At 47.9% G+C, this 25,355-nt stretch overlaps 1 protein-coding gene across 3 annotated transcripts in view; it reads right to left on the bottom strand.

Moving 5' to 3' along the window:
* Positions 1-7,110: 7,110 nt before the first annotated feature.
* The window catches only part of Rassf2 (Ras association domain family member 2), a 38,966-nt gene continuing 20,721 nt past the window's right edge, over positions 7,111-25,355 (bottom strand). For all 3 annotated transcript variants that reach the window (XM_041670568.1, XM_041670569.1, XM_041670570.1), the window contains exons 3-11: positions 24,154-24,229; positions 22,176-22,327; positions 20,150-20,238; positions 19,124-19,284; positions 17,264-17,365; positions 15,777-15,828; positions 15,181-15,302; positions 13,300-13,397; positions 7,111-10,872 (exon numbers count right to left, since the gene is read on the bottom strand). In XM_041670568.1, coding sequence (XP_041526502.1) covers positions 10,803-10,872; positions 13,300-13,397; positions 15,181-15,302; positions 15,777-15,828; positions 17,264-17,365; positions 19,124-19,284; positions 20,150-20,238; positions 22,176-22,327; positions 24,154-24,229 — 922 coding nt within the window. In that variant the 3' untranslated portion in view covers positions 7,111-10,802. The remainder of the gene's footprint in view (positions 10,873-13,299; positions 13,398-15,180; positions 15,303-15,776; positions 15,829-17,263; positions 17,366-19,123; positions 19,285-20,149; positions 20,239-22,175; positions 22,328-24,153; positions 24,230-25,355) is intronic.

Raw genomic sequence — 25,355 nt, 5'->3', positions numbered from 1 at the left:
CTTTCTGTCTTTCCTTCCTTCTTGAAAGTCATCGGGTGCTTTTTTTGTCATTGGACTCTTAATGTTTAGAATTGATTCAGTTAAGGTTTGGGAACCTCTGGAGTTGTTAGAAGCCACTAAGACTATTTAGGATGTTTGGTGACATTTAGGATGTTGCTATAGCAGAATATTCTGGAATTCATCTGAGATTATTTAGGGTTACTATGGTTAAGGACTTGGATTTTAAACTTTTTAGATTTTACAGTAGGAGCATTCCAGGTCCTATGATAGTTGGGGTCATTTTGACTTTTAACATTTATGTTACTAAACTAGTTCGATTCTGTTCTGTTTTGAAGTGTGAGGTGCTGAACCTAGAGTCTCATACAAGTACTCTACCCTGAACCATACCTGTAGCCCAAACTTGCTTATTTGGGGGATAGAGTCTTTCTGTGTTGTCCAGGCTAGCCTCAAAGTCCTGGGTTCAAGAAAATCTCTTACCTCAGCAGGAGTCAGGACACAGGCTATGCCAGCTAGACACAGTATTTGACTCTCTAAGGCATTTTAGGATATTTTCCAATTGCTAAGGTCTTTTGAAAGTTTTCTTTTTCTTTCTTTCTTCTCTTTTTTTTTCCTCTTCCCTTTAAGAGTTTTGGCCACTAGGGGTCATCCAGGATCTTTTAGGATTCTTTTGAGTCATGCAAGGTTGAGTAACAGGAGTCCGGCAGCTTAGTGTTGTTTTGATGTGTGTCTCAGTGTTCTGCACGGGATGATGCATCATTGCTTAGGGCGGTCTGGACTTGGATTTGGAAGCTTATAGGATTGTTTGGTGGCCTGGTTCTCAAGCTTAGTGCATACAGGAAGGCACACAGCAAGAGAAAAGCTTGACAGGAATTAGATTAGAAATTGTATTACAGAGCCTGCTGCAAGGACCCTGCCCATCCTCCTTTGACATGGGCATAGGCATGCAACTGCACACACACGAGCCTACATCATATACACAGATAGCACAGTCATACTCTACATACAAACCACATACAGAACACACACACACACACACACGGTTCTTAATTAAAGAAAAAGAAAAGAAAAACAGCCTTAGAAGCCACACACACCCCCAAAATAGAATCTGAATCTTAGTATGTAATAGAGCCATCAGTATTTTGAGAAACTGCCCAGGTGATGGCAATGCATCAGATTCATGTAGAGAAGCACCAGACTACACTGATCTAAACACCAACATCTCTTGAGAACTTCAAGAGAGATGCAAATCTCCACCCACCCCTCTGCAGAATGAGGAACTATTGTAGCCCAGTAAAGTTCCTGTTAACTCTGTTACTCACTAAAGCTCAGACACACTGATATGAGGATTTCCTTGGGTTTTTCAGGATCCTTGAGGTTTTGAGGGTGGGGAATTCCTGGGGCATTTTAAGATCAGTCAGCTGGGTAATTCTCAGGCCATGTGTTGCTGGTTTAGTGTCTACATCCCTGAGTGGGCACCAGAAAACATCTGAGACCATTATTAATTCTATCTGATAATTTTCCAAGTCAGTTCAGCAATAAACCATCACTGCCACTACCTCTCAACTCTCACCTGGTTCTTGAACTTGTAGCCCAGGTCTCAGGTGCCCATGTAGGGTGGGGGAGCATGGAGCGGTCTGCGTACAAGATCCACATCAGCCGGAATCCCCACGAGAGGGCTTGAGTGGTCAGGGGAACATTACCTCTGTGCCTAGTTCTTTTTCATTTTTTAAAAGATTATGTGCGTGTGTGTGTGCATGTGTATGTGTGCGTGTGCATGCATGTGTGTGAGAGAGAGAGAGATCATTCCATACCTTTGGACTTAGTAAACAGGAAATTTGATATAAAAAGCCCATGTAATAGAAACATAACCCCACCGTTAGGCCATTGCTTTCAGGGACTTTTCCACATCTTCCTGCATTAACATCAAGCATGCTCCTTTATCTACATGACAACTGTCCTAGTTTCATTTCTGCTGCTGTGACAGACACCCTGCTGTAAAGCAACTCAGAGGAGAAAAGGGTTTATTTCAGCGTACAGTTCCAGACCATAACCCCTCATTGTGGGAAGTCAAGACGGGAACCCAAGGCATGATCTTGAAGGCAGGCCCGCTTGCTGTTCCACAGGGCATTATTTCTGACCAAGAAACTCACTTCCCAGCCAGAGAAGAACAGCAGGAAGCAGGGGAAAGCAACTTGCTAGCTGGCTCTAAAGCCGCCTTATATCCAGTTAGCTTGGTGTGCAGCTCAGTACCACCTGCCTAGTGGTACCAGCCATGCTGGGCTGGGCCCTCCTGCTTCAGTTAACGATCAAAACAATTCTGAGAAGACACAGCCCTGGATCATCTGGTCCAGGCAATCCCTCGGGTGATGCTCTCTTCTCAGATAACTAACTCAACGGTGTATCGACAGTTAAGGTTTACCGGCACGATAGTCTGACATCACTTTTTAAATTATACTTGCAATGGCTGAATGACATTTATGTTTATAGTTTAATTTTAGCTGAACCTTTATCATAAAAGGCATGAAACACCTACTTGGTGTATTGAGGTTAGCGGAATCTATAGATAAATTTGGGGAGACTGCTCCATTTCTAATCTATAATGTATATCTTTCCATTTCTCTATATTTTAAACTTTATTAGATTCTATTCCTAGAAATACAATGTATTGCATCCATTCTCATTATTTTAGCCACTTTGAAAATTCATTTAATATTTCTCCTGATTCCTCTCGAGACTATTTTGAACATTTTAAACTAAGTCTGTACGTTCTGGTTTCTTTTAATGGGACAAAGATGTTGTTACTTCTAGTTTTCTTTGTTCAAGAACTTTGGGCCAAACTATTTGATTTTTGTAGCAATTTATTTTATTGCCAAAATCTTGTTATGGAACTTTAACCAAAATTCTATTTCTCATATATAGTCCTTATCTTTAGATCTTTACCTAGGATCATTTGGGACCAAAGCTTTTGGAAGTACCAGACAGTTATTTGGTATGTGTGGGAGTTCTCAACAGTTTCTTCCCAAAATTATAGCCCAGACGTCTCTGAGACATAATTATCTCCCATTAGTTGGGCACACCCACACTGTCCTGTTCCTTCTGCCCCAGTCTTGGCATCAGTTACCCTTCCAGAAGCCTGGGGTGTTCGGCCTTGGTACTGCTGACCCCAGGCGGTTATGCAGGTGTGGATAGGAGGACCATGGCGACACAGAGGGGCTTAGTGACTAGCAGGGGACATTCTGAGTTAAGAGTTGTTGAGTGACACCCAGGACGCTGGCCTCTAGGCACCACTTATCCTGTGGGCTATCTTTTCGTTTCGTTGCAGGGAAGTTTTTCAGCTCCATGCAGTCACGCGGAGTTCCAGGTATTTGCTTTTGCCACATGTGCCTTTTAGGGTCATATCCAAAGAGTCAGGATAGAGACTATCATTCAGACGATCAGTCACAGCTGGAGAGTGGGCTTAGTGGTTAAAAGCACTGGCTGCTCTTCCAGGATGTGTGCTGGATTCCCAGGACCCACGTGGCAGCTCACAACCATCTGTAACTCCACTTCCAGGGGACCCAACACGCTTTACTGGCCTCTGAGGGCACCAGGTATGCACAGGGTACACATATAGCGATGCAGACAAAATGCCCATGAATATAAAATTAATTGATATATTTTAAAAGACTAATCAATTCCAGAACTCAGCATGGAAGTGTGAATGTTTACTTGAAATGTGGGGGGAAAGTAGAACCCAAGTGCCCTTACATTACAGCCCTGGCCCCAACACATCAAATGTGGTAATTGCATGATGATGGATATGTTAATTAATGTTACTGTGATAACAACTTCATGCTATATATCAAATCAGTTTTATTGAGGTATAATTGATAAAAGCTGTATCCACTCAACGGTGACTAGGATAAGCATGGGTGCTAATTTGCCATGCATTTCCTACCAATGTGCCTGCCGTTTAAAACTTGTAAAATTAATGTACACATTTAAAAAGTATGTATTTGTAATGTGTCACTTGTATAGAGTAAGTGTGTGTGTATGTATGTATATGTGTGTGTGTGTGTGTGTGTGTGTAACTTACATGTGTTTTTGAATCATAAGTGATGACGGTTTTGGAGGGGGTCATTTTGGCTTGGGATCACTTTAAAGAAACATAGCAATGGCCATTTCACCCAAGTTCCATTTGAGTAGCTTTTGTTGATACTTAAGTACCCCAGTACCTTACTGAGGTGCACCTCAGATCTGCTGGTAGAGTCTTGTCCTCACAGAGAACCCCACTAGGTAAGAACTACAGCATGGGAAGCAGACAGCATGGCGCCAAATCAAACCCATTTCCACAAAGCACAGCGAGAACCACCAGTTGCCCTGCAAGTCGCGGATCCTTGTTGGGTAATCCGGACACTCTTTACTTTTATGAGGTCTGCTGCCTGCCTGGACCTTTGTGAGACCCCAAACCAACCATCTGTCTCTTGTCTATGTCACAAACAATCCTGTGACATGCACCATAAAAATCTGCTGCATTTTGAGGAAACATCATTACAGTCCTTTCTTGGTTGATTTCTTGTTCTAGAAAACAGATTATGGTTATTATTTATCCTTCCTGGCCAGGTTTCCCCAGGAAGACAACTGTTGATCATGTTCAAGCTTTATAAACCAACCTTCCCTCCCCTGTATTAGGGCTCTCTAGAGAAACAGAACAAGTGTGTGTGTGTGTGTGTGTGTGTGTGTGTGTGTGTGTGTGTAATTTACAAGGAATTAGCTGAATAAGATACAAGCCAACCAATGTTGAATGCTGGAGCAAGACAGAGGAACTGGGGAACACAGGAGCTGTGGCAGGCCATGCCTACAATCATTGTATTCGCTTGGACTCTGTAGAGCACACAAGTTTGCCTTTGGGAATGTCATGGAATTAAAAGTAAATAAATAAATACTGCTTGTTATGGACTGTGGACCCCCTGCCTGCCGGAGTAAACAACTTGTTTTCCTATGCTTGCAGCTGCTCTGAGCAAACATCTTGTTTTGCAGCTGCTCTGAGCACGAGACCCTCAGGAGTTCCTGATGGCAAGGGAGTGGTTTGTGGTGGGCTTGCAGCTGAGAGTTAGGGCGTGGCCATTCGTCAAGGAGACCCTGTATAAGCTGCCCTGGAACACACTAAAAGGGGAATTCTTGGCGTTACCCATGTCTCTGTCTGTCTGTCTGTCTGTCTGTCTGTCTGTTTCTGTGTGTGTGTGTGTGTGTGTGTGTGTGTGTGTGTGTGTGTGTGTGTATGTGTGTTTCAATCTCCAGGCCCTTGCCTGACTTGCAAACTGTATGGTAGAGCCTAGTGCGTAGAGCAAGCGTTGTGCTACAGCTGCCCACTTCCAACCCACAGTTGGTTGAATCCAATGACATGTAATCTGCAGATAGAGAGATCTGACTATATTCACTCACACACACAAATGAAAACGTTTTAAGGAACTTGCTTATGCAGCTGAGGTTACAGTTCAAGTTGTAAGTACAGCACAGGTTGGAAGCTGAACTACTCCGACCTTGAAGACTCAGCCTGTTTTGTTTTCTTTCATTCTTTTTTTTGTTTTGACCTCCAATTGCTTTGATGAAGCCCACCCACATTGTGGAGGGCAATCTACTTCAAGTCTATTGGTTTAAATATTGAATTCACCTAAAAATCAAACAACAAAAAACTCACAGCATCTAGCATTTGATCAAACATCTTGGACTATGGCCTAACCTGTAGCACAAATTCTAATTGGTCTTAATAATAAAACCCTGGTGTCAGATATCGGGGTAAATGCTGAAAGATCAGAGAAATAAAGGAGCCAGCCTCTAGAAAGACCTTTTACCTCTACTGAATCCTCAGACTAAAGGGGGCAAGATCCTGTCTCCACGAATTCTCAGACTGAAGCCTGAGCTCCTGTCTCCTCCTGCCTTACATTCCTCTCTCCGCCCAGCCATATCACTTCCTGTCTCCATCTCCCTAGTGCTGGGATTAAAGGTGTGAGCAGCCACCGCTTGGCTCTGTTTCTCTTTTAGACTGATTCCATCTCGTGTAGCCCAGGATGGCCTTGAGTTCACAGAGATCAGTCTCCCTAATGCTGAGATTAAAGGTGTGTGCCACCACCACTGCCTGGCCTCCTCTATGATGGCTAACTAGTGTGGCAAGTTCTGCACTCTGATCTTCAAGCAAGCTTTATTTGTTAAAGCACTCACCACACTAACCAAGGTGACAATTGCCACCAGCCACCGTGTGCTTACAACTTCACCAGAGTGGAACGTGAGGGGCAGTCTGAGAGACAAGCTCTTGGAGACATTCAGTGGGTGCTTCCAACGAAGCAGGGTAGGGTCCCCAGGCCCTAGTTTGCAGAGCAGATTCATTCAAGATCCTAATGAGCCGGGGAGAAATCCAGCCCCGCTATGTGGCAGGTCCCCAGCTCCTTCTGCCACACTTGTGTGCACCAGGGGCCTCAGCTAGACTTACAGAAGAATACACTTGTTTTGCTTCTGATCTAAAACAGTCAATGGTTTGAGTTCCCCAAATTCACATGATGGGATCTTGGTCCCCAGTGGGAGAAGTGCTGTGGGGTGACTGGGTGAACTCTGCCCTGGTGAACGGGATAATCTGCTCAAGGATTGTGGGACTGCGGGCTACTATAGGAGCGATTCTGTTTTCAGCTCAAGTGCATGTACTTAGCGTGCACAAGGCCGGGTTCAACTCCCAGCACCAACAAAATGAACTCTACCATGCTTTCTCAGTCTTGCTATGTGGCCCCTCTGATCTCGCTGTACATCACGAAGGCTCCCACCAGAAGCTGACTCTGTGCTTGTAGACCTTACAGGCCCCAGAATATGAGCTAGATGAGCCTTCTCTATGTTCCCTGTCCTCTGCTATTTTGGTATAGCAACAACAAATGGACTAAAAACATTACAACTAAGTCTGGGCACGTCCAAACCATAAACCCCAGGGGATGGAAATTGGCTTATAGGCTAAACTGTGCCTTCCTCACCTTACAACCAATCTCTAGAAGCAGAGCTCCCCGCCCAACATCCACCCTCCACCTTACAACCAACCTCTAGATGCCTCTTCCCCGCCCAAGACCCACAGACCAAATCCACAGGGACTTTCTTCTAACAATGCTTTATTTAAATAAGGTCTAAGCCAGGTGCATTTAAAAAAAAATTTTTTTTTAAAAAGGTTACAAACCCTTGGTTCCCCACCGAGGCCTCATCAGATCATGTTAAGATGCCTATGCATGTCTGTTTATTAGTTCAGAACCAACGGTTGAGACGAGCCGTGTACCATTCCTAATAGGCAGGTTATAACAGAAAAGACTCCGCACTACTAAGAGGGAAGCTGAAGGACACCAAGAGCAACCCCAGAAGCCAGCAGCCTGGAGATGGAGGCTTTTCTGCAAGTTCACAGTCAGGAACCTCCGTGCTCAGTTTAATGGGAATAGGAGGGAAAGGAGGTGTGCGTCAAGACTCGGTGAACACTTTCAGTTAGTCTCAAAGAATGAATGTGAGCTTATTCTTACCGATGACCTTTATCTGGCAGGAGCCAGGCTGGACAGAAAACAACCCAAGTAAGAACTTCACAACAGGCAGTGCTGGGGGAGTGGGCTCAGGGCGGCCTCCCGTCTCCTCCCTCACCCCAGACTTGCTGCTGTGGGATACTCAAACTCCTTTGGTCACTGGCCGTATTTCTTTCTTGGAAATGTATCCCTGATCCCCAAGTTCTCCATGTTACAAAGCTTCAAATAAAATATGGGTTTTGTTTTGAGGTTTACGGGTTACTTGGTTTTATAGGAGCTGGTATTTCTTGAGTGTTCTTGAAATTTGGCCAGCCTCCTCGTCTTCCACACCCTCAGCCCCGACACCAAATAAACACACAAAACACAATCCTTGCCAAGATGTTTTTGCATGGACAACAGATTTTGGAAGATCATCATATGCCACAGATAAAACGATAAAATGTCTTTATCTGGAAGTTTCTAGAAATAGTTAGCAAAGGAGAGGGGTGCAAATGTTTCTCCCGCAAACCTCAACTTGTCTCAGACCAACATCTTGGCCTTGGGCCATAGTACGGCTCTTGAGGCTCTCTCCTCAGCCTTGGCTGTTGTCTGTCCATTGTGGGCCGTGTGCTCCTCCTGTGCTGTGTTTGGGCTTTGGGTCCCTTTCCAACTAATACCCCCCGCCCCTCTGCTTTAAGCCATCACCTCCCCACTGATGTAGTCACTAGAATGTGAGCCTGGGCTGGAGTTCACCGCCCCACCTGACGGTGCCTGATGCATTGATCACCTTGGAACATAAGCCTTTGCAGGAGAAAAAGAGTTCAGAAGCAGCCAAACCGCTTCTCACAGGTTGGATTAGCTGCCACCCCTCCCCCCAGCCAACCGTTGGTCTTTTATTCCTCAGGATTTCAGGTTCACTGCACACAATTACATAAACCTACACGAATCAGTCTTGAAGTTCAAAGCCGCGAGCCCAAATGACACCGGTGAGAAAATCCAGTTGCCACAGCAGAGGTCCGTTTAGCGGCAGCTATCTTGAAGGTTCCCAAAGTTTACGGGGTGGGGCTGGCTCTAGAGTCTGACACCAGGCCCTGCCACACTAAGCAGTTCCTCTACCACGGGACCACACCCAACTGCTAGCTTGCTTTTCTTTTCTTTTCTTTGTTCTTTTTTTGTGGTACTAGAGATTGAAGTTGGCGTCTCACACACGGAGTGCTCTACCACCGAGTCACACCCCTAGCCAACTTCCTAAAATTCTCCATATTTAGATGGTTATTTAGATGTGAGAAATGATTCTAGGGGAAAGACCAAGATGGATTAGTGGATATGTACCCCAACTCTCTTTCTGAACCCCACATTTTTAAAGTCAACACCTTGGCAACACCTTCTTGGAGAGCCTGGCAACCCGACACTCTGCAACAGTCCCATATTAACAGGATCACAGAAGAACCTTCACAAACCAGAAATCCCTTTCCAGTGAGAGTCAGTGCTCTGTGGAAGGCCCCCAAGTTCCAAAGGAGAATTATGGGGCAATATAGGCTCTGAACATTCAAGATAAAAATAGGTGGGAGAGAAATTATCCAAATCATTTTCTCAAATATTTGCACCCACAAAGCTGCCCTTCAGCTGTCATAAAGGACCCAAAGCTCCCTGCTGAATTCTGGGTTTTACTGAAGTCCACCGAAGTTTACGATTACAAGGGAAGCGGCATCCCCCGTTTGTAGTTTTGTGCTTTGCTGATGTCCCCTGGAGATAGGAGTGACACTAAGGTCCTCTGGGTTTCCATCACACTGCCTGTGGGATGTTCGGTGCTGCCCCGGCAGAGGAGCTAAGTTACTAAGTGATATCCAGCAAAATGGCTCAAATGCCCCAGTTGCAGGCTGCTCATCTTGCCTGGTGGCGTCTCACAGACCAGCACCAAGCTCCTACCATCTATCTGTCCCATCTCAAATGGTGCAAGCCACACTGGTGGCCAGCTGCACGACAGTTTCCCTAGCAGAGGGGGTACAGGGCCATTCCTACCCATTCTACCGATGAGGCTAATTCTAAATGTCAGCAGCATAGTTGCTCAGAGGCTAAGTGAGCACTGTCCCCTCTGCCCACACTTCACAGGACTCCCCAAAGAGCTTCCTTGACCCCTGTTTTAATCAACAACAGGACAAGTCTTCATTCTTGGAATCCATATCTGTGTAGAAGGTGAAGAAGCTTGCAAGTGTGCAGAGCCAGAAAGAATAATGTGTTCACTTTAAACGCAAAGCCCCAACTCCCTGTGGGGACGACTCCCGCTGCTGTGACTGTGTGCTGGGACTTGAAGGCCCATCATTTCAGCAGGTAGCCTCTCTCCATCCCTTCAGCCCTACCGGTGAGCACCTTCTGAATGTCATTCATCTCAGTACACACCCAGCCCCGGCAGGTGAGCAGGCCGGAGGTACGTTCATTTCAGAAGACCTTTCTTCAAGCCAAGAAGGACACCAAGAACTCGAGTGACAATTGAGAGGGCAGAATCACTCAGAAGCCTCCACAAAGCCAAGAACAGAGGCAGAGTCCACTCTCTCCAGGTGTCCAAACAGGACAGGACATTCATTGTGCTGCTATCTCCAACGATAACTCTGCAGTGCAAAAACTCGCGGACACATTGCATCTGCCCCGCAGTGACCTCATGTCTCCATTTCACTGGACTTGCCCCAAGGGCGTGGGGCTTCCACGTCACTCATTTCCAAGGATCTCGCAGTCAGCCATCCTTCTTGGCAAATGGGGAGAAGAATCTCTGCTACAAACCTTCAGCCAATCCAAATGGTGAGCCCTCTTCCCTTTCAAACAGGGCAGGTATGTGTGACTGCCGTTGGCACCGGAAGGGACAAAAGCCTTAGCTCCTCCCCTGTTCTTCCTGCCCAGGAGCAGTGTCTGCCACCTCGTGGCACCTGTGCTGGCTGCTTGGAATTTAATTGCATGTGAAAACATCAAGGAGGCACATGGACATAAGACGTACACGTACGCATATATGAGTGTGCACACAAATACACCCAGGTACGTGAGCACACACATACACACGCTCAGGTATGTGAACACACACACTCTAAGGTATGTGAACACACACATTGTGGGGCCTCCTTAGAGAATAAAACAAAGAAGGACAGGGATCCAGAAATAGGGAACATTTCTTCTGTGTCCTACTCCAGGGAGCAATGCTGGCTTCTGGGGCGCTGCAGAGGTTTGTGTGGAAGGCCGGTGCCTAGCTTCCCACGGGTCTTCTCAGGTCAGTGGCAGCCCCTGGAGTGTCTGGATTCCCCTTGCTCCCGTGGCTCAGATAGTCTCGGGGGTCTCTGCTATCTCCTCCAGCCTTTGCCGAATCATTAGCCGAAGCACGGTGTACCTGGGGACCAAAGCAGCCTGAAGTAGATGGCAGTCTACAATACATCTCTTGTGCTTCCCTGTCACCCAGGCAACACCAGAGCCAATCATCCTGCTCCTTAGCTCTCGTCATTGGCTACTCTTGCCACTCCATACGCCATCATTGCTATTCACACTACTCCACACGTCACTGGCTACTCTCATTACTCCACACGTCATTGGCTACTCTCACTACTCCACACGTCATTGGCTACTCTCACTACTCCACACATCCTTCCTTACTAGGGCGACAGGGAAAGACGTCAACTCCAAATTAGGCTTTTTCACTATGGCTATGAAGTGTGGCAAACAGTGTCTAGAAACGCGAAGATATAGACATCCAGGGTCTACTGAGTGCTCACTCTGCCAGAGGCCCTGTGCACAGTACTCTCATGAACCTTAATCAAGGCTGAAATATACAAAGTCACCAATATTTACTTTCTAGGGGAGCCTATTAAAATAACAGCCCCGGATGGGTCTGCCTATACCAGTTCCTGCTCGCACAGAAGAAACCCTTAACTACTGAACACACAGTTTCATGGCTGGCGGGTGACTTCCGTTTCTCTAGGATGTTCCTGAACCGTGACACTGCCGGAGTGGGCACCATGGTGCAGGGCCCAGGAGGCACACTCCTCAAGCTCGGAGTGTGTACTCTATAGCAAAGGCTATGTTAAAGTCTAGGACATAGTAAGTGTTCAATAAAATGTCAGTTGTTGTCATACTAATTGCTGAAAACAGGAAATAAATATGTGGCTTTATCCTCCAACACCAGATTAACAACCTTCTATTATAGCTACAGAAGGCAGTCTGTTCTATGACTAACATGAAATCATCTATTCCTCCCAGAAGAAGTTTGCTGAACTCTTCAACCCCAGTGAAATTTCCAGAAGAAACACATCTGAAGGAGGAAGGATGTGAAGGGTTTTAGAGTGGGCGGCTCTGGCCATCTCTGCTGCACAGACCACCTTCCTAAGGTTCCCAGGACATCTGTATTTCAGCATTCCCTGCCTGCACCCCTTTGGGACATGCCCCAGGACCTGTGCTGACCCTCAAATGACCTCCAGACTTTGCCCTCAAAAATCTCAGACCCTGAGCCTCATCTGAGGGAACATTAACTTCCTTCTGGGAGCCTCGTCACACAGCTATGACAGCACCATACCATCATCTGAAGGTGCTTCCTCCCATAGTTCATGTGTTTGGAGACTCGTCTCCACATGGTGATGTTTGGGTAACAGTCAAAATAGTCTCACAAGACTCCAGTTAGTTCTTAAAGTAACAAGTTCTTATAAAAAGCTCATCCCAAGTCCCCCTCTAGCTTTCTGTCTCATATGTGGTCATCATTGCCATGCCATGTGCCATAAGGCCTTCACCAAAGCCAAGCAGATGTGGGCTGCGCATGCTCTTAACCCCCCCCACCCCCCACCCCCAGAAGTGTGAGCTAAATGAACCTCGTTTCTTTTTAAATAGCCCAGCCCCGAGTGTTTGGTTACAGAAACAGACAATAGATTAAGACCCAGGAGAGAGGAACCTCCCTATTTCTAAAGTCAGATTCCATCGAGATTTGAGGCCGGCACAATCTTTCCCAGAGTTCTTTCATAAAAGGAAAGGAAAAGATATTTAGCTATCTCATATCCAAGTAAGCTGCTGACACAAGAAGCGGAAAACAGAATGCCACTCCTCATGTCCCTGTCTGAGAGCTGGGTCTGCCAGAGGCAGCCCTCTGGCACCTGTCCCCACAGGGCAGCAGAATGATGTATGCTGTGGATATGTTTTATTGCCACTGATTAATAAAGAAGCTGCTTTGGCTCAATGACTTAACAGAGTAAAGCCAGGCGGGAAATCCGAACAGAGATGTAGAGGGAGAGTAGGCAGTCGGGGAGACGCCATGTAGCTGCCAAAGGAGAAAAATGTAATCCACCAGTCAGAACCTTACTGGTAGACCACAAGCCTCATGGTAAAACATAAAATAATAGAAATGGGTTAATTTGGGCTGGAGAGATGGCTCAGAGGTTAAGCGCACTGGCTGCTCTTCTAGAAGTCCTGAGTTCAATTCCCAGCAACCACATGATGGCTCATAACCATCTGTAATGAGATCTGGTGCCCTCTTCTGGCCTGGAGGTGTACATGCAGGAGGAACATTGTATACATAATAAATAAAGAAAAAGAAAATAGAAAAGGAAACTGCTCTGTAATTAAATCAAAGTAAATGTTAAAAAAAATAAATAGGTTAATTTAAGATGTAAGAACTAGCTAGCAATACGCTTAAGCTATTATCCCAACAGTACTGCAGTTACTACAGTTTCTGTGTGATTACTTCAGGTCTGGGCAGCAGAGAACAAATGAAAGGCCTTGGCCTACAGCAGAACGATTGGGGCCCTGACACCCAGCCTGACCCAGACACCACGCTTACTTGCGCATCAGTTTCTCCACCTCCCGGTCTTCTTCCTCCTGGAGTTTCTGGATGAAGCTTTTAAGGACTGGCATCTCAAACTTGATGTACTGGGCCACCTGGGGAGGGGGAAAAGTAAATCCCCTTGTTACAAAATACTTTTGCCATGGCTCTCCTCAAGGCACAAAGCCATCAGAAATCTAATTTCCCACTAGCCCAGGATTTCCTCATTCTACCCCAGGCTGGTCCAGTCTGCATGAAGAAGCCTGAGTTTATAGGATTCCATCTTGTGATTTCTCAGTTCTCATTTAACTAGTGTGAACCCCAACTCCGGGGACTTCACACAGAAAAGGACTTCCCTCTCATGCAGGGATTCAGAGAAGGAGCTCCTAGGGCTGGGGGTGTAGTTGGGGGTGTGGGGTGTCGGCTCTAGCTCCCTCCTGGGACTAGGAGGGTGGAGGTGGTCTCTAAGCTCCATCCCCAGAACTGCAACAAATCGAAGACCAAATAAGACCTTAATAAACTGCTGTGCTCTCCCCAGATGGGATATGAGGAGTCATCACAGCCCAGACTCCTGTCTCCAGTCTCTAGGTAGCCAAATAGGCACTTGCTTTAGGGAAGAGACTGACCTGGTCCAGAGAGTTAAGACAGGGCTTTCCCACCCCAGCCAAAAACAAACAAACAAACAATCAAAAAAAACAAAACAGCTGAGCAGTAGTAGCTCAACTACTAGATTACCGGAATTTGGCCACCAATATAAAAACTGTTTCCCACAGTAGTGGTGCATGCCTTTAATCCCAGTGCTCAGGAGGCAGAGGATCTCTGTGAGTTCAAGTCAGTCTGGACTACAAAGTAAGTTCCAGGACAGCCAGGACTATTACACAGAGAAATTCAGCCTCCTCAAAAAAAGAAAGAAAAAGAAAAAGAAAGGAAGAAAACAAACAAACAAAACCAGAGCCTTGACCTACTCTGTCAGCTTTCCTCCAGGTATTTAATACTCTCCCCCACAAATGCTGAGCCTGCCTGGGTCCCTTGTGGCAGCCACTGGAATTTCTGCAGACTTGACACATTCTAAATGAGTGGAGGCTTAAAACGAGCCTCCACAGTTTGGACTAGTTTCTTCTTTTAAAAATTGTTCACAGATTTATTATTTGTGTGTAATATGTATACATTACATGTGTGTGAAACATGTGTAACAGGTGCTCAAGAAAAGGCTTGCATGTACCACAGTGTGTAGGTCAGAGGGAAACCTTATCAGAGTGGCCCAGGAGGGGAGAAGACCCCAGGGAGTCTCCTGCCTCCACCCTCCGTCTTACTCTAGAGCACTGAAATCATCGGCACATGCTGCCACACCTCGATATATGTGGGTCCTGATGATTCGAACTCAGGTCCTCACATATGTACAGCTCTTTACCCACTGAGTCATCTCTACAGCCCCTGTACTGGTTTCTCATGCTCCAACCACCTGCCCTGGGAAAGAGAGCCCAGGAAGCTGCTGCCCTTCAGCTGGGTCTGAATAGGATATAAACTTACCCGAGCCGAGCACAGGGCTGCTGCTAACAGCTAGCAGAATCATGAGGAAAAGAGTGAATGTCATAAGGAACTTGGATTTGAGGGTGCTTGTAACTGTACTAACACTCAAGGAAAGAAATTCCCTGCTGAGTTCTCTGTGTCCAAAGTCCTCAGGGCCCCAGCGCCCTCGGGAGTCTAAAGAAATTTATTCCTCTAACAATCCCCACAGGGCCCACCCTCAAATGCTGTCAAAAGAACCTGATATGAAAGCATGACAGCCATAGGGGCAAAGCTCTGGTCAAAAAGCCACACTGTAACCCAGTAAGTCTCCTCCCCCGGCAACCCCGACCCCTGCTGCTGAGGACCGACCACCACACAAAAGGGACTCACATCATAGGTGACCTCCTCCACCTGGTCCTTCTCCATCAGGAAGACCTTGGAGACCTGTTCACAGGGGCCCTGGAGGATGCGGGCGATCAGGGGGTAGTCAGAGTTCTTCAGCTTCTGCTTCTCTGAAAGCGATAGAATCAAGGCACCCTTAGCTAAGCCCAAGAGCTTTCTCACCAGGAGTGGTGGCTGACTCAGGAGTTCAAATGGGACAGGCAACTTAGGAGATGCAGCCACACAAGACAGACTGCGCTGGGATGAACTACTCAACATACGTGTTGTTAAAAGTAGCCCCCCCCCCACGCACACACACACTACCATGCCTCAGACCCTCTGGAAGGCGCCACTCAGGAGGAACTGGGCATCTGCCTCCAGAGAAAATCCAGTTCATTTTCTAATAGGCAGTTAAGTTTGAGGATCTAGTATTACAGCCCACGCAGCATTCTCTGGGGCACCTGTCCCGCAAGCTCACCAGGCTCGGGGACAAACAACATTTAGAATTTTAGGAAACATCAACGAAAAAAGAGAGGGTTTTGCTTTGAACTTGCTATTTTGAGTTAATTGAAGGATCTGAAGTGTACTGGGCCCCTCAGACTCACCACCACTGGTATGGACCACGTACAGGGCAAACTCCTCTGCCGAGTTCTCAATCTAAATCAAGAGGGGGAAAAAAAAAGAGTGGAACATCCCAGCCTAGGCTTCTACAAAGTAAGAACCTTTTGTTTACAACCAAGGAGGACATGCAACAGGCAGGGAACTGTCAAACATGCTAGATAATAGCAGCGGAGCATCCTTCACCCGCAATGAAGGATGTTTCAGATTTCAGAGGTTTTCAGTTTGCGGATTTTGGCAGGAACTTTACCAGCTTAGCTTCCTTCTACAAAAACCTGAGACCCGAGGCGACAATTGAGTCATGTCATTGCTCGTTAAGTTTCTGATTGGTGCATTTTAGATGTCAAGCTTTTGGACCGGAATAGTTAACACATATCAGAATGGGAAGCCCACACACTTAACATATGTTCACTCCTACTGTGACATCCCATTCCATGAGAATGAGCACCACCCTCCCACAAATAAGAAAGCTAGGGCACAGGCGGGTTAAGGCAACTTGCCCCACCCAGCTGTCTGGCAGGTGGTCACAGGGACCCAAACTCAGAGCCTTGCGTCCTAGGTTTCACTGACTTCCAGGAAAAATAAGAATCCTCTAGGCAGTCAGAAGTGAAGTGGGCAAGGGTGCTTGCTACATAAGCCTGGCAACCTAAGCTAGATCCCTAGGGCCCACACAGAAGTGGAGGGACAGAATCAATTCCACAAAGTTGTCACCTGACTTCCGCAAATGCATCGTGGCACATGCACCTGAACACGCATCACGGCACACGCATACACAAATAATAAACAAAAAATTAAAAACACATGAATGCAAGGGCTGAGGGTGTTTGTTGCTCTGTGTGAGGACTTGGATTTGAGTCCTAGCCCCACGAAAGAACTGAACATAGAGATAAAAATAAAATCGTTGGAAAAATAAAAAGAATACTAGCTAAACTCATACGTATAGTCCCAGCTAGTCAGGAGGCTCAAGGCCTAGGATCTCTTGAGCCCAGGTGTTTGAGGCCAATCTGGGCAATATAGTGAGGTCTCCCCGGGAGGTGGTGGTGCACGCTTTTAATCCCAGCACTCAGGAGACAGAGGCAGGTGGATCTCCGTGAGATCGAGGCCAGTCTGGTCTACAGAGTGAGTTCCAGGATAGCCAGGACTGTTACACAGAGAAACCCTGTCTCAAAAAAAAACAGTATATGAGGTCTCATCTCAAAAAAAAAAGTAAATAAGCAATCCTTGGTGTTTTAATTGCCATCTTGACACAATCTAGAATCACTGGGAAAGGAGTCTCAGAGAGGGATGTCTAGAGTCTGTTGGTCTGCGGAAGTTATCTTGAGGTTAATCGAGGCGGGGCATCCGCTCACTGTGGATGGGACAATTCTCTAGGCGATGGATCTGGAGTTGTAGAAGAGTATGGAATTGCCAGGCTCCCCCACCCCACCTCCCTCCCTGACAGCCCCGAGGCTCACAGCCAATGGCGAGAACTTACCTTAAACTTATTGAGCAGCAGCTTCAGGACCTGGGGGGTGGTCATGGTGCTGTTGATGCGGACGTTGGTGACAGAGCCATAAGCTGGGGTGAAAACTGATGTCTGTCAACAAAGGGGGCTCTGGTTTAGGGCAGGAGTGGGGACAAGGACCGAGTCTCAAAACCAGCGAGTAGGGGGCCCAGGGACAATATTCAAAACATGTCGAGGAGAGCCCCAAGCACTCTGGCCAGTATCATCCGTGGATATAGACAAAGTGGCCCTTAGTGTTTGCCCAGCTCAGACTATGCTTCCCTAGCAAGTTCAGGTCTGAGCTCCAAAGAGCAGGGCTAGAGATGAGACCAGATAGGCAAAACATTCTCAGAGACCCTTCCTCTGAGAGACCAGCCTCCCACCACGCACTTGGGTGTGAGGTGGTCTCCGGCCACCCTCCCACCATGCACTTGCTTCTGGTGAGATTTAAGCAGCAGAAAGGAAGGGAGGGTTAGCTAGCTTGGGGTCCCTGAGCTGAACTGCCACCTGTAGGCTTGCTCAAAAACAGCCATCAGCTCTGGGGGTCAGAGGGCAGCAGAGAAGAGAGTAAATCATCACGGTCCGTTTTCAGGGAATGCATTGACAGCTTGTCAGAGAACCAGAGAGAGGCAGCAGGTCCGGGCGGGCAGGCGCCAAGCCCTTGTCTTCTCTAGCTGGCACCAGGATTTGATTGACAGAACACTCTCAGTTCAGCCTAGCGGTGGAAAAGCTACAGGCGGCCTGCCTGCTACATGACTGGGCCATGGAATGAGAAAGGAGGGAAACTCAAGTCCCAGGGTAGAAATTAGACAAGTTTGCATCCTGAGCCGATAGGACGAGGAATCTGGGGAGGGGATAATACTAGACTCGGGGAAGATTGTACCACTCTAAAGATCTCAGCCAATTGGGAAGTATAAAAACCCTTGTTTTGTACCAAATGGCCTGCCAGCCTTTCGCCTTTTCTCTAGCATGCCACTGACTTTGCAAAGTCATGAAATAAATTCTTGTGCTTTCTCTACGGAGTCTCTAGTACTCTTATTATAAAGTGGGGATCAGTGCTGCTCACATAGGGTGTTGGGTGCTGGGGGAGGCCAGGGGTGGGAGCAGGAATTAACTACACAGATTGACATGCCAAGACAAGGAGAGGGGACATGAGATGTGCTTGTGCAGTTTTGAAAGCTAAGCCTGCTTCTGAAATCTCCCACACCTAGCGGAAACTATTCCTCACCCAAAGTACTGAGTATCTCAAGAAACCAGCAAAAGCCCCCATCTCATTCACAACCCTGAGACTGAACTGAAAATGCCTGGCTTCTCTGGGTAACCCACTTGTCAGGAGCCATTTCAGGCTTCTCCTTTCTCACATCTCACAGGGCCTTGAGGTGGAAATCTTGAGACAGAAAAACTTAAAAGTTAACTGAGACATTGTATACTGACCTTGGAGACTCAAGCTCCAGAAGGCACCTCAGAGTGTCTTTTTTGTTTGCTGCTTAACACTAACAGCAGGTGCTCTAGCCACTGACCTTGTAACTGCCCAGCTTAGCTGCCTAGCTACTGAGCCCCTCCTTCCCTTCCCTCCTTTCCCCCTTCCTCAGTTCCCCCCTGCCTGAGCTCCTCACTGAGGAGTATATAAGACATAAAACTTGCTTCAATAAACGGGATGCCTTGACAAGGAATACTGCTTGGCGTCTGTTTCTCTCTCCCCCCATGTCTTTCAGATAGTGCCTCTTCAAGACCCTGGAGTAACTTAGGACCTGCTGGGCGGGTCATCCCACTTCCCTAGGATCACATGGCCATAGCACTGAAGTGGCAGACGCCCAGAAAGCAGCGATGTCCCTGAGGTTTCCCCTATACCTTGTGGTTGTAGAAATGGCCATTGATAGAGAAGCGATGGCGTCTGATTCGCCGCTGGTCACTGGATGTCCTCACATTGCCACGGCGACGCACCCCAACATCGCTGCGTGTGCGCATCAACTGTGGGGTGTCCTCCTGCACAGGCTTCAGGCCCCTGGAGTCTGAGAAGAAAGGGGGGATGGACTGTTTGCTGGAGCCCGATTCCCTTCAAGGCTGACACTGTGGCACCACTGTTTTCCTAGAAACACGTTTTATAAAAATGATTTCCTGCTGGAGGAGACATAACATTTAATTTACGGAGGAGTTAACAGCGCACAGGTTCCAAGCACAGGCCTCAGTGCCGGCCCCCAGGCTCAGATCCCAGCTCTGTCCCCGCCATGTTTCCCTGGCCTGTTGTGCCTCCGTTTTCTGGAGGGGTAACAAGAGCCTCTGCTTGTGGGATCATAGTGAGGGTGTAAGTAAGTTAACACAGAAAACAGGGCTGAGAACAGCACCGGACTCAGGCTAAGCCTGAAGCCAGGGCGTGCAAGACGCTGCAAACAAGCTACCTCAGGGCACAGCCAGGGAGAACCTTGAGGGTATCAGCCAGTCACAAAAGGACGTGTACTTCATGAATCAGCTCACGTGAGGTGCTCAGAGCAGACACAGTCACCGAGACAGGAAGTCAAATGGTGGCTGCTGTTGGTGAGGGGCCTGAGGGACTGGGGCTACTGACGAAAGTTGTCACTTGTCTAGAGAGAGGTTGAGAAGGAGCCATAACCACTCCAGGAGGTGACAGCAGGCCATCTGCTTGGATCTGTGTGAATTTGCATGCATTTGCTTGTTCTATCAGGAAGGGTGCTGCAGGCTGCTCTAAGGAAGGGAAACTAAAGGCGAGGAGGAGAGAGATTTTAAATTCTTTCCTTTTAACTTTTTTTTTAAAAAAAGATATTGATTCATGTGGATTTTATATATTTATACAAAAAAGCCACAGGTTAAAAACACAGCTGCTGTCACCCACATGGCCTCTAGCTGGAGCTCACATACCTGTGGGGCTGGGTGTCTCGCTGGTGTCAGTGGGCGCATCCACTTCTGAAATCTGGACGGTGGGCATGGTGAGGGGCTTCAGGGTGGTGCTGAGGGTGGCAAACACACAGGACAGATCTGTTTAGCCCCTGAGAGGACGTGTCCCAATTTCATGGCCCCCTTCCTGCAATGGGAGACTTGTCGCATGCCATGCAAGAGGGCATTAGCACACATCAGGCAAGCAAGAGACAGGCAGGCTGTGCTGGGCATCCAGGGGGCTGATCTGGACCCCATTTTAAGTGCTGGATGGGGGCAAGGAACTCGGGAGAAAGATGTCCGGCCCCACCGCTGTAGCAGCATAAGCCCTCAATCTGTCAGGCCCAGCAAAGCCTGTGTGTGGTCTGTATGGAGTCTCAAAGCTCGTGGGGGTCTAGAACTCATTTTCTCAGGATTCCAGGCTCAGTTTCCTTCTGTTGGAAGAATATCTCAGAAACTGCCTCTGGCATCTATGGCTCACGAGTGATGAATGCTCTCAGGGCTTCAAGCGGGAGAAGGGACCACAGCAGGTCACCTGAGCTGAGATCCGGGTTTGGTGACTGGGAGCCCCAAAGACAAGTGGAGGCAGCTCAGAAAAACATATCCAAACCCAACAGGGGGTTTGGCCTAAAGAGAGAATCCTGTTTGATACCAAGGACCAAGGCGAGAAGAGTGGGGGCTTCCTAAGGCCTGTGTTCCTATGATGATAGTGTTAAGGGAAGAAAAGTACAATTGAGAAGCTGCAAGAATTTCTCCTCAGAGCTGCCTAAGTTTCAGTCTGCACCCTTTAGAACATAGCAGGTGCCTGGCCCAGGTGGCACCCCTCTCTCTGGGGTCAGGAGCAGAAACTGAAGTTGGTATCTCACACACAGTCCTGTCTGCAACCTTTCAGTTATGCTAGCATCTGGGACACACTTCTGAAAGTCCTTAAAATATTTACAGGCTTCAAGAACCAGCTTGTTGTCAAGGGGAATGGAGAAAAAAAAAAACCAAGAATGCGGACTAAAGGGCATCTCCAACTCAGGGCATCCTGGGAAAACGGGATTTGCAAACCCATCTCACTCAAAGAACAGAATGTAACAGGGCTGAGCAGCGAGGGTCTAGTTCAGTGGAACTGAACCACGGGTGGAGGCTTCTCTATGCCCAGTGGGCGGAGCGACAACTTGCCTCCTTGTTTCTCCTGGGAAGAGCCAAGGTGGTTCGAGGGTTTGGCTGTTCTGTGGCTATTTCTCAACTAAGGAGAATGATACACTTGGCTGTGGAATGTAACAATGTTCCAGGCAGCCAGCAGAGAGGCTGGGCTCAGTTCCCCTTTAAAGCAGAAAGCACATCACTGTGGTTTTGGCCCAGCTTCCATCCCCAACTCCACCCAGGCTCCGGCCTGAACGCCACCCACCTCAGCAAGTTTCAAGGGGAACAAGGCTAGTCACTTGATCTTAAAACTGAAGTCCCAGAGAGAACAAAACATCTTCCTGGTGCTGGCAACCAGCTGCTCGTTTGGCCACCGGAGGTGGGAGATCAGGGACCTTGCAGTGAGGACCAACAGGGGACCCCCTAGACTACTTACTGCCTGTGTGCTATGACCTGGTCCAGGTGTACAGGAGACCCCTGGCTGACCTCACTTGGCTGCCTCAGATAGAACATTCCTTTTCTTCTATTAGCTTCCACCAAGATTGAGAAAGCTTTGGTTAGGAGGTTCAAATCCTAGATGTCCCTGGAAAGAGGCCCAAATCCAGCTGGGAGGATGTGTGTGGGTTGGCACCCTCTCAGAAGCCTGCAAACTTGGATCAGTGAGACTAAGAAGAACCCTGGAGAGTCCAGGGCTCTCCTGGAGGGAGGACCCGCTGCCACCCCGTTCCTCAGTGCTTTCCCCTTGCTGACTCAGCACCGCTCCTCCTCACCCTGTCTATGGAGTCAGGTCAGAGGCCCCTTTCTCCCCCTCCCAAACCCACGGCAGACAGCAGTGGGGGTTCTAGGAACTGGACCAGGAGCCTCAGCTTCCGTCACTCACCCCTGCGCGCCCAGGTTACAGCCAGAGTGCCAGGAGGAGGAGGATGGAGGCGGACGGATGCGTTCATGGTCATCCTGCATCTGGAGTCGAATGGGCCTGCGCAGCCCCCAGGAGATGTTCAGCAGCCCCTCCACAATGAACTCGTCTTCCTCCTGCCACGAAACAACCGGGGTGCTGAGCTCAGAGTGGACCCATGCTATGCGAGTGGTGTGCTGTGAAGTCCCTAGCTCTCTGCAGCTGACCTCAAAGGTCAGAAGCACAAAACTTTCTGTGGAGGGACTGAGCTGGGCGAAGGCAGCATGTGGGAGATTCCCCAGCAACGTGCTCCCAAACCCCTGTGTCTCTGAACCTGAGATACACGTGTGCAATTCATCAAACCCTCTTATTGTCCTTAACCTAATGACTTTAAGGAAATCAGAATACAATGGCCCCCAGGTATGATAGTTCATACCTCTGGTACCAGTACTGAGGAAGCTGAGGCAGGAGGATTGCCATCAGTTCCAGGTCAATACGAACTACAGAATGAGCACCTAACTAAAAAAGACCAGGAAGAAAGGAATAGAGAGGGGAGGAAAAAAACAAAGATGGAAGGAAGGAGGGAGGGAGAGAGGGTCAGGATCTTAAAATAACTGGCCTTACTAATTAGAAGCAAGAACAAAATCCTTGAGCGGGCTGTTCCCCTTGTGTTTAGCAATCCAACCCGACTTGGGTAACGGGGACTCAACGCTTTCCCCAAGTTTACTTACAGAACACACTCCTGAAGCAGGACTGTTGCCTTAAAAGGTGTCAAGTGTCTGCCAGCTGCCGGGCTGAGTTTTTAAAGCAAAACTCCCCTGTGCTTGTCATAGTCTAACATACCCCAACACTTCCCAAGAGGTGAAGAAATCCTTCCGGAATTCCAAAGCTATACTCAAAGGTTGTTGACCAACAAGAAGTCCAATGTAGAAGCTCCCTAAGTGCAGCCCCCCCCCCCCCCCAATCCTATTCAGGCTGTGAGATCTCAAGAGAGGAGCTACAGAGTCTTTCTGCTTTGATTACAAGATGTTCCCACAGGCTATGGTCTAAATGTTTGGGTCATTGCTGGTGGGAACCTTAGGAAGGAGGTCTAACTGAAGGCAGTGGGTCACTGAAGTAACTTCCTGTTCGTCTCCACTCCCTACCTGCTATGAGGTGAAGAAATTCTCCTACCACATGTTCCCACCACTAGCATGTTCTACCTGGGCACATGAAACCATGCGTAGACCACGCCCTCTGAAAATGTGAGCACAAATAAATCCTCACTCTTTTTTAAGTCGTCTGCCAGGCTGTGCATTCACGGCTACACAAAGTAATCCCAGGATAGAAGCAGGCCAGCCACGCTGGGCCCATGCTCACAGCCCAGCTGCCAGTTAGCCCCCTCGAGGGTCAGGCTTCTTTTCTTCCTTCTGAACCCAAGCTTTCACGGGTGTCAGAGCGGGGCCATGCACACCTTCCCCAACATCTGCTCAGTGATCAACCAACCTGAGCCAGAGGATCATCCTCGTGGGGAGGGCGAGACAAAACAAGATGGCAGAGGAATGCAACAACGTTAGGGCAGCTGGTGTTCTTAGGGAGAAGGGCTTTGTGTGGGCAGGGCTGTTTATATGGTTTCCAGCTGGCCAGGACTGGCATTGCGCCTTTATTTTGCCTAATAGCAGGGTGGAATTTAACCCATACTGGGACTCGAAGCGAAGTTTTTTAAGAGACAGGAAAGCCACTGTGCCTTGTTTTCTGTTCCCCAACAGCTTCCCTTAGCGGCTCTCTCTCTCTTTGTGAACTAAATCACCAGGTACCGATCACTTGAAAATGTGTTCTAGTCAGCCAAGTGCAATTGAGCACAAGTCATTCTAAGCAGATTCTTTACAGTCTATAGAGACAGATATGAAATGAAGTAAAAGGACACCCATTGACATCCTAAGTCCCGGTGGGGTCATTTGCCATGGCAGGAGGGACACCTTACCTCTCGGTGTCGGAGCTGCAGGTTCTGGCCTTCATAATACAGGTTGTAGGTCTTCAGATGGAGGAGAAGTTCGTTCCTTGGGGGAGAATTACATTACCAGCTGAAGCCATCACAGTGCAGGCATTCCCTCTCCTGCTCACCCCCTCAACTGGCCTCAGTGGCCCTTTGAGTCTTTGTACACATGGGTGCGCACACACACACACACACACACACACACACACATGTACACACATGCATGGAGAGTTCTGCACCAACCACCCCATCGGCACCTTTCCCCATGACCAAGGTCAAAATAAACGTTAAGAAACAGCTTGGAACATCATGTCAGCCTGTAGACAAAGACTGGCATCTCCAGCATTCTGCCCCAACCCACAGGCTAGCAATCATAAGTCACAGACTCAGAGACAAATGCCCTATCTGTGCCAGCAGGAGTTCTCCTGCTTCTTGGGGACCTTCCTTCTCTACTGCTTGCTGTGAGTGAGGACCGGGTGACTGCTATTGGCTTTCACAAAGCTCTGAGACTTTCAGACCTTTTAGGAAGTTGATAGAGATAACTTAAGACTGTAGGAGGCTCAGCTTAAAGCACTGTGGAAACCAAGACTGTGGATCACAAGAGTCTGTTTTCTTCAATGGAAGGAAATGAATGATGCTTAGTCACCGGAACACCAGAGTGAAAAGTGGGCAATCAACCTGGTGATTCTTTGCTCTTCTATTGTCTCGGCCTGAATCCCCCAATATCCTGAGTATTGTTCATTCCATGATCCTGCAGTGAATAGAGCTCATCCCTATGACAGAGGACCCATGTACTTGGCATCTTCCACCAATAGAACCTATCCTGATGCTCATCACAGAACTTTCTCCAGGCCTTACCCTGAGCTCTGTTTATCAGCCAATAGAATCCATTCTTATTGTAAAGATCACAGGTCTCAAGTTCTACTATGTTTAAATGTGTAAGGAAAGTAAACCATGGGCTCAGTCCCTAAAGGGCTTGACCCAGTGCCCACAAAGATGGCACCATCCTGAGTTCCATTCTCCACCCTCCCATGGATCATTCCACTGCAGGCCATGAGGTTTGCAAGGGGTGAGGATGTGCTTGTCCCTGACATTGGGGTTCGCTGACAAAGCCCTGCTGTTTAGCAAATTCCCATAAACAGAACAGATAAATAAAGGAAGTTATCGTCACGCAATGGAGCAACACAGCA

Source organism: Microtus oregoni, unplaced genomic scaffold, assembly GCF_018167655.1.
Source record: "Microtus oregoni isolate MIOR12 unplaced genomic scaffold, Mior012 000020F_ref0000438, whole genome shotgun sequence".
In the NCBI taxonomy this organism is placed as follows: Eukaryota; Metazoa; Chordata; class Mammalia; order Rodentia; family Cricetidae; genus Microtus; species Microtus oregoni.
This window is presented reverse-complemented; position numbering and strand designations above follow the sequence as displayed.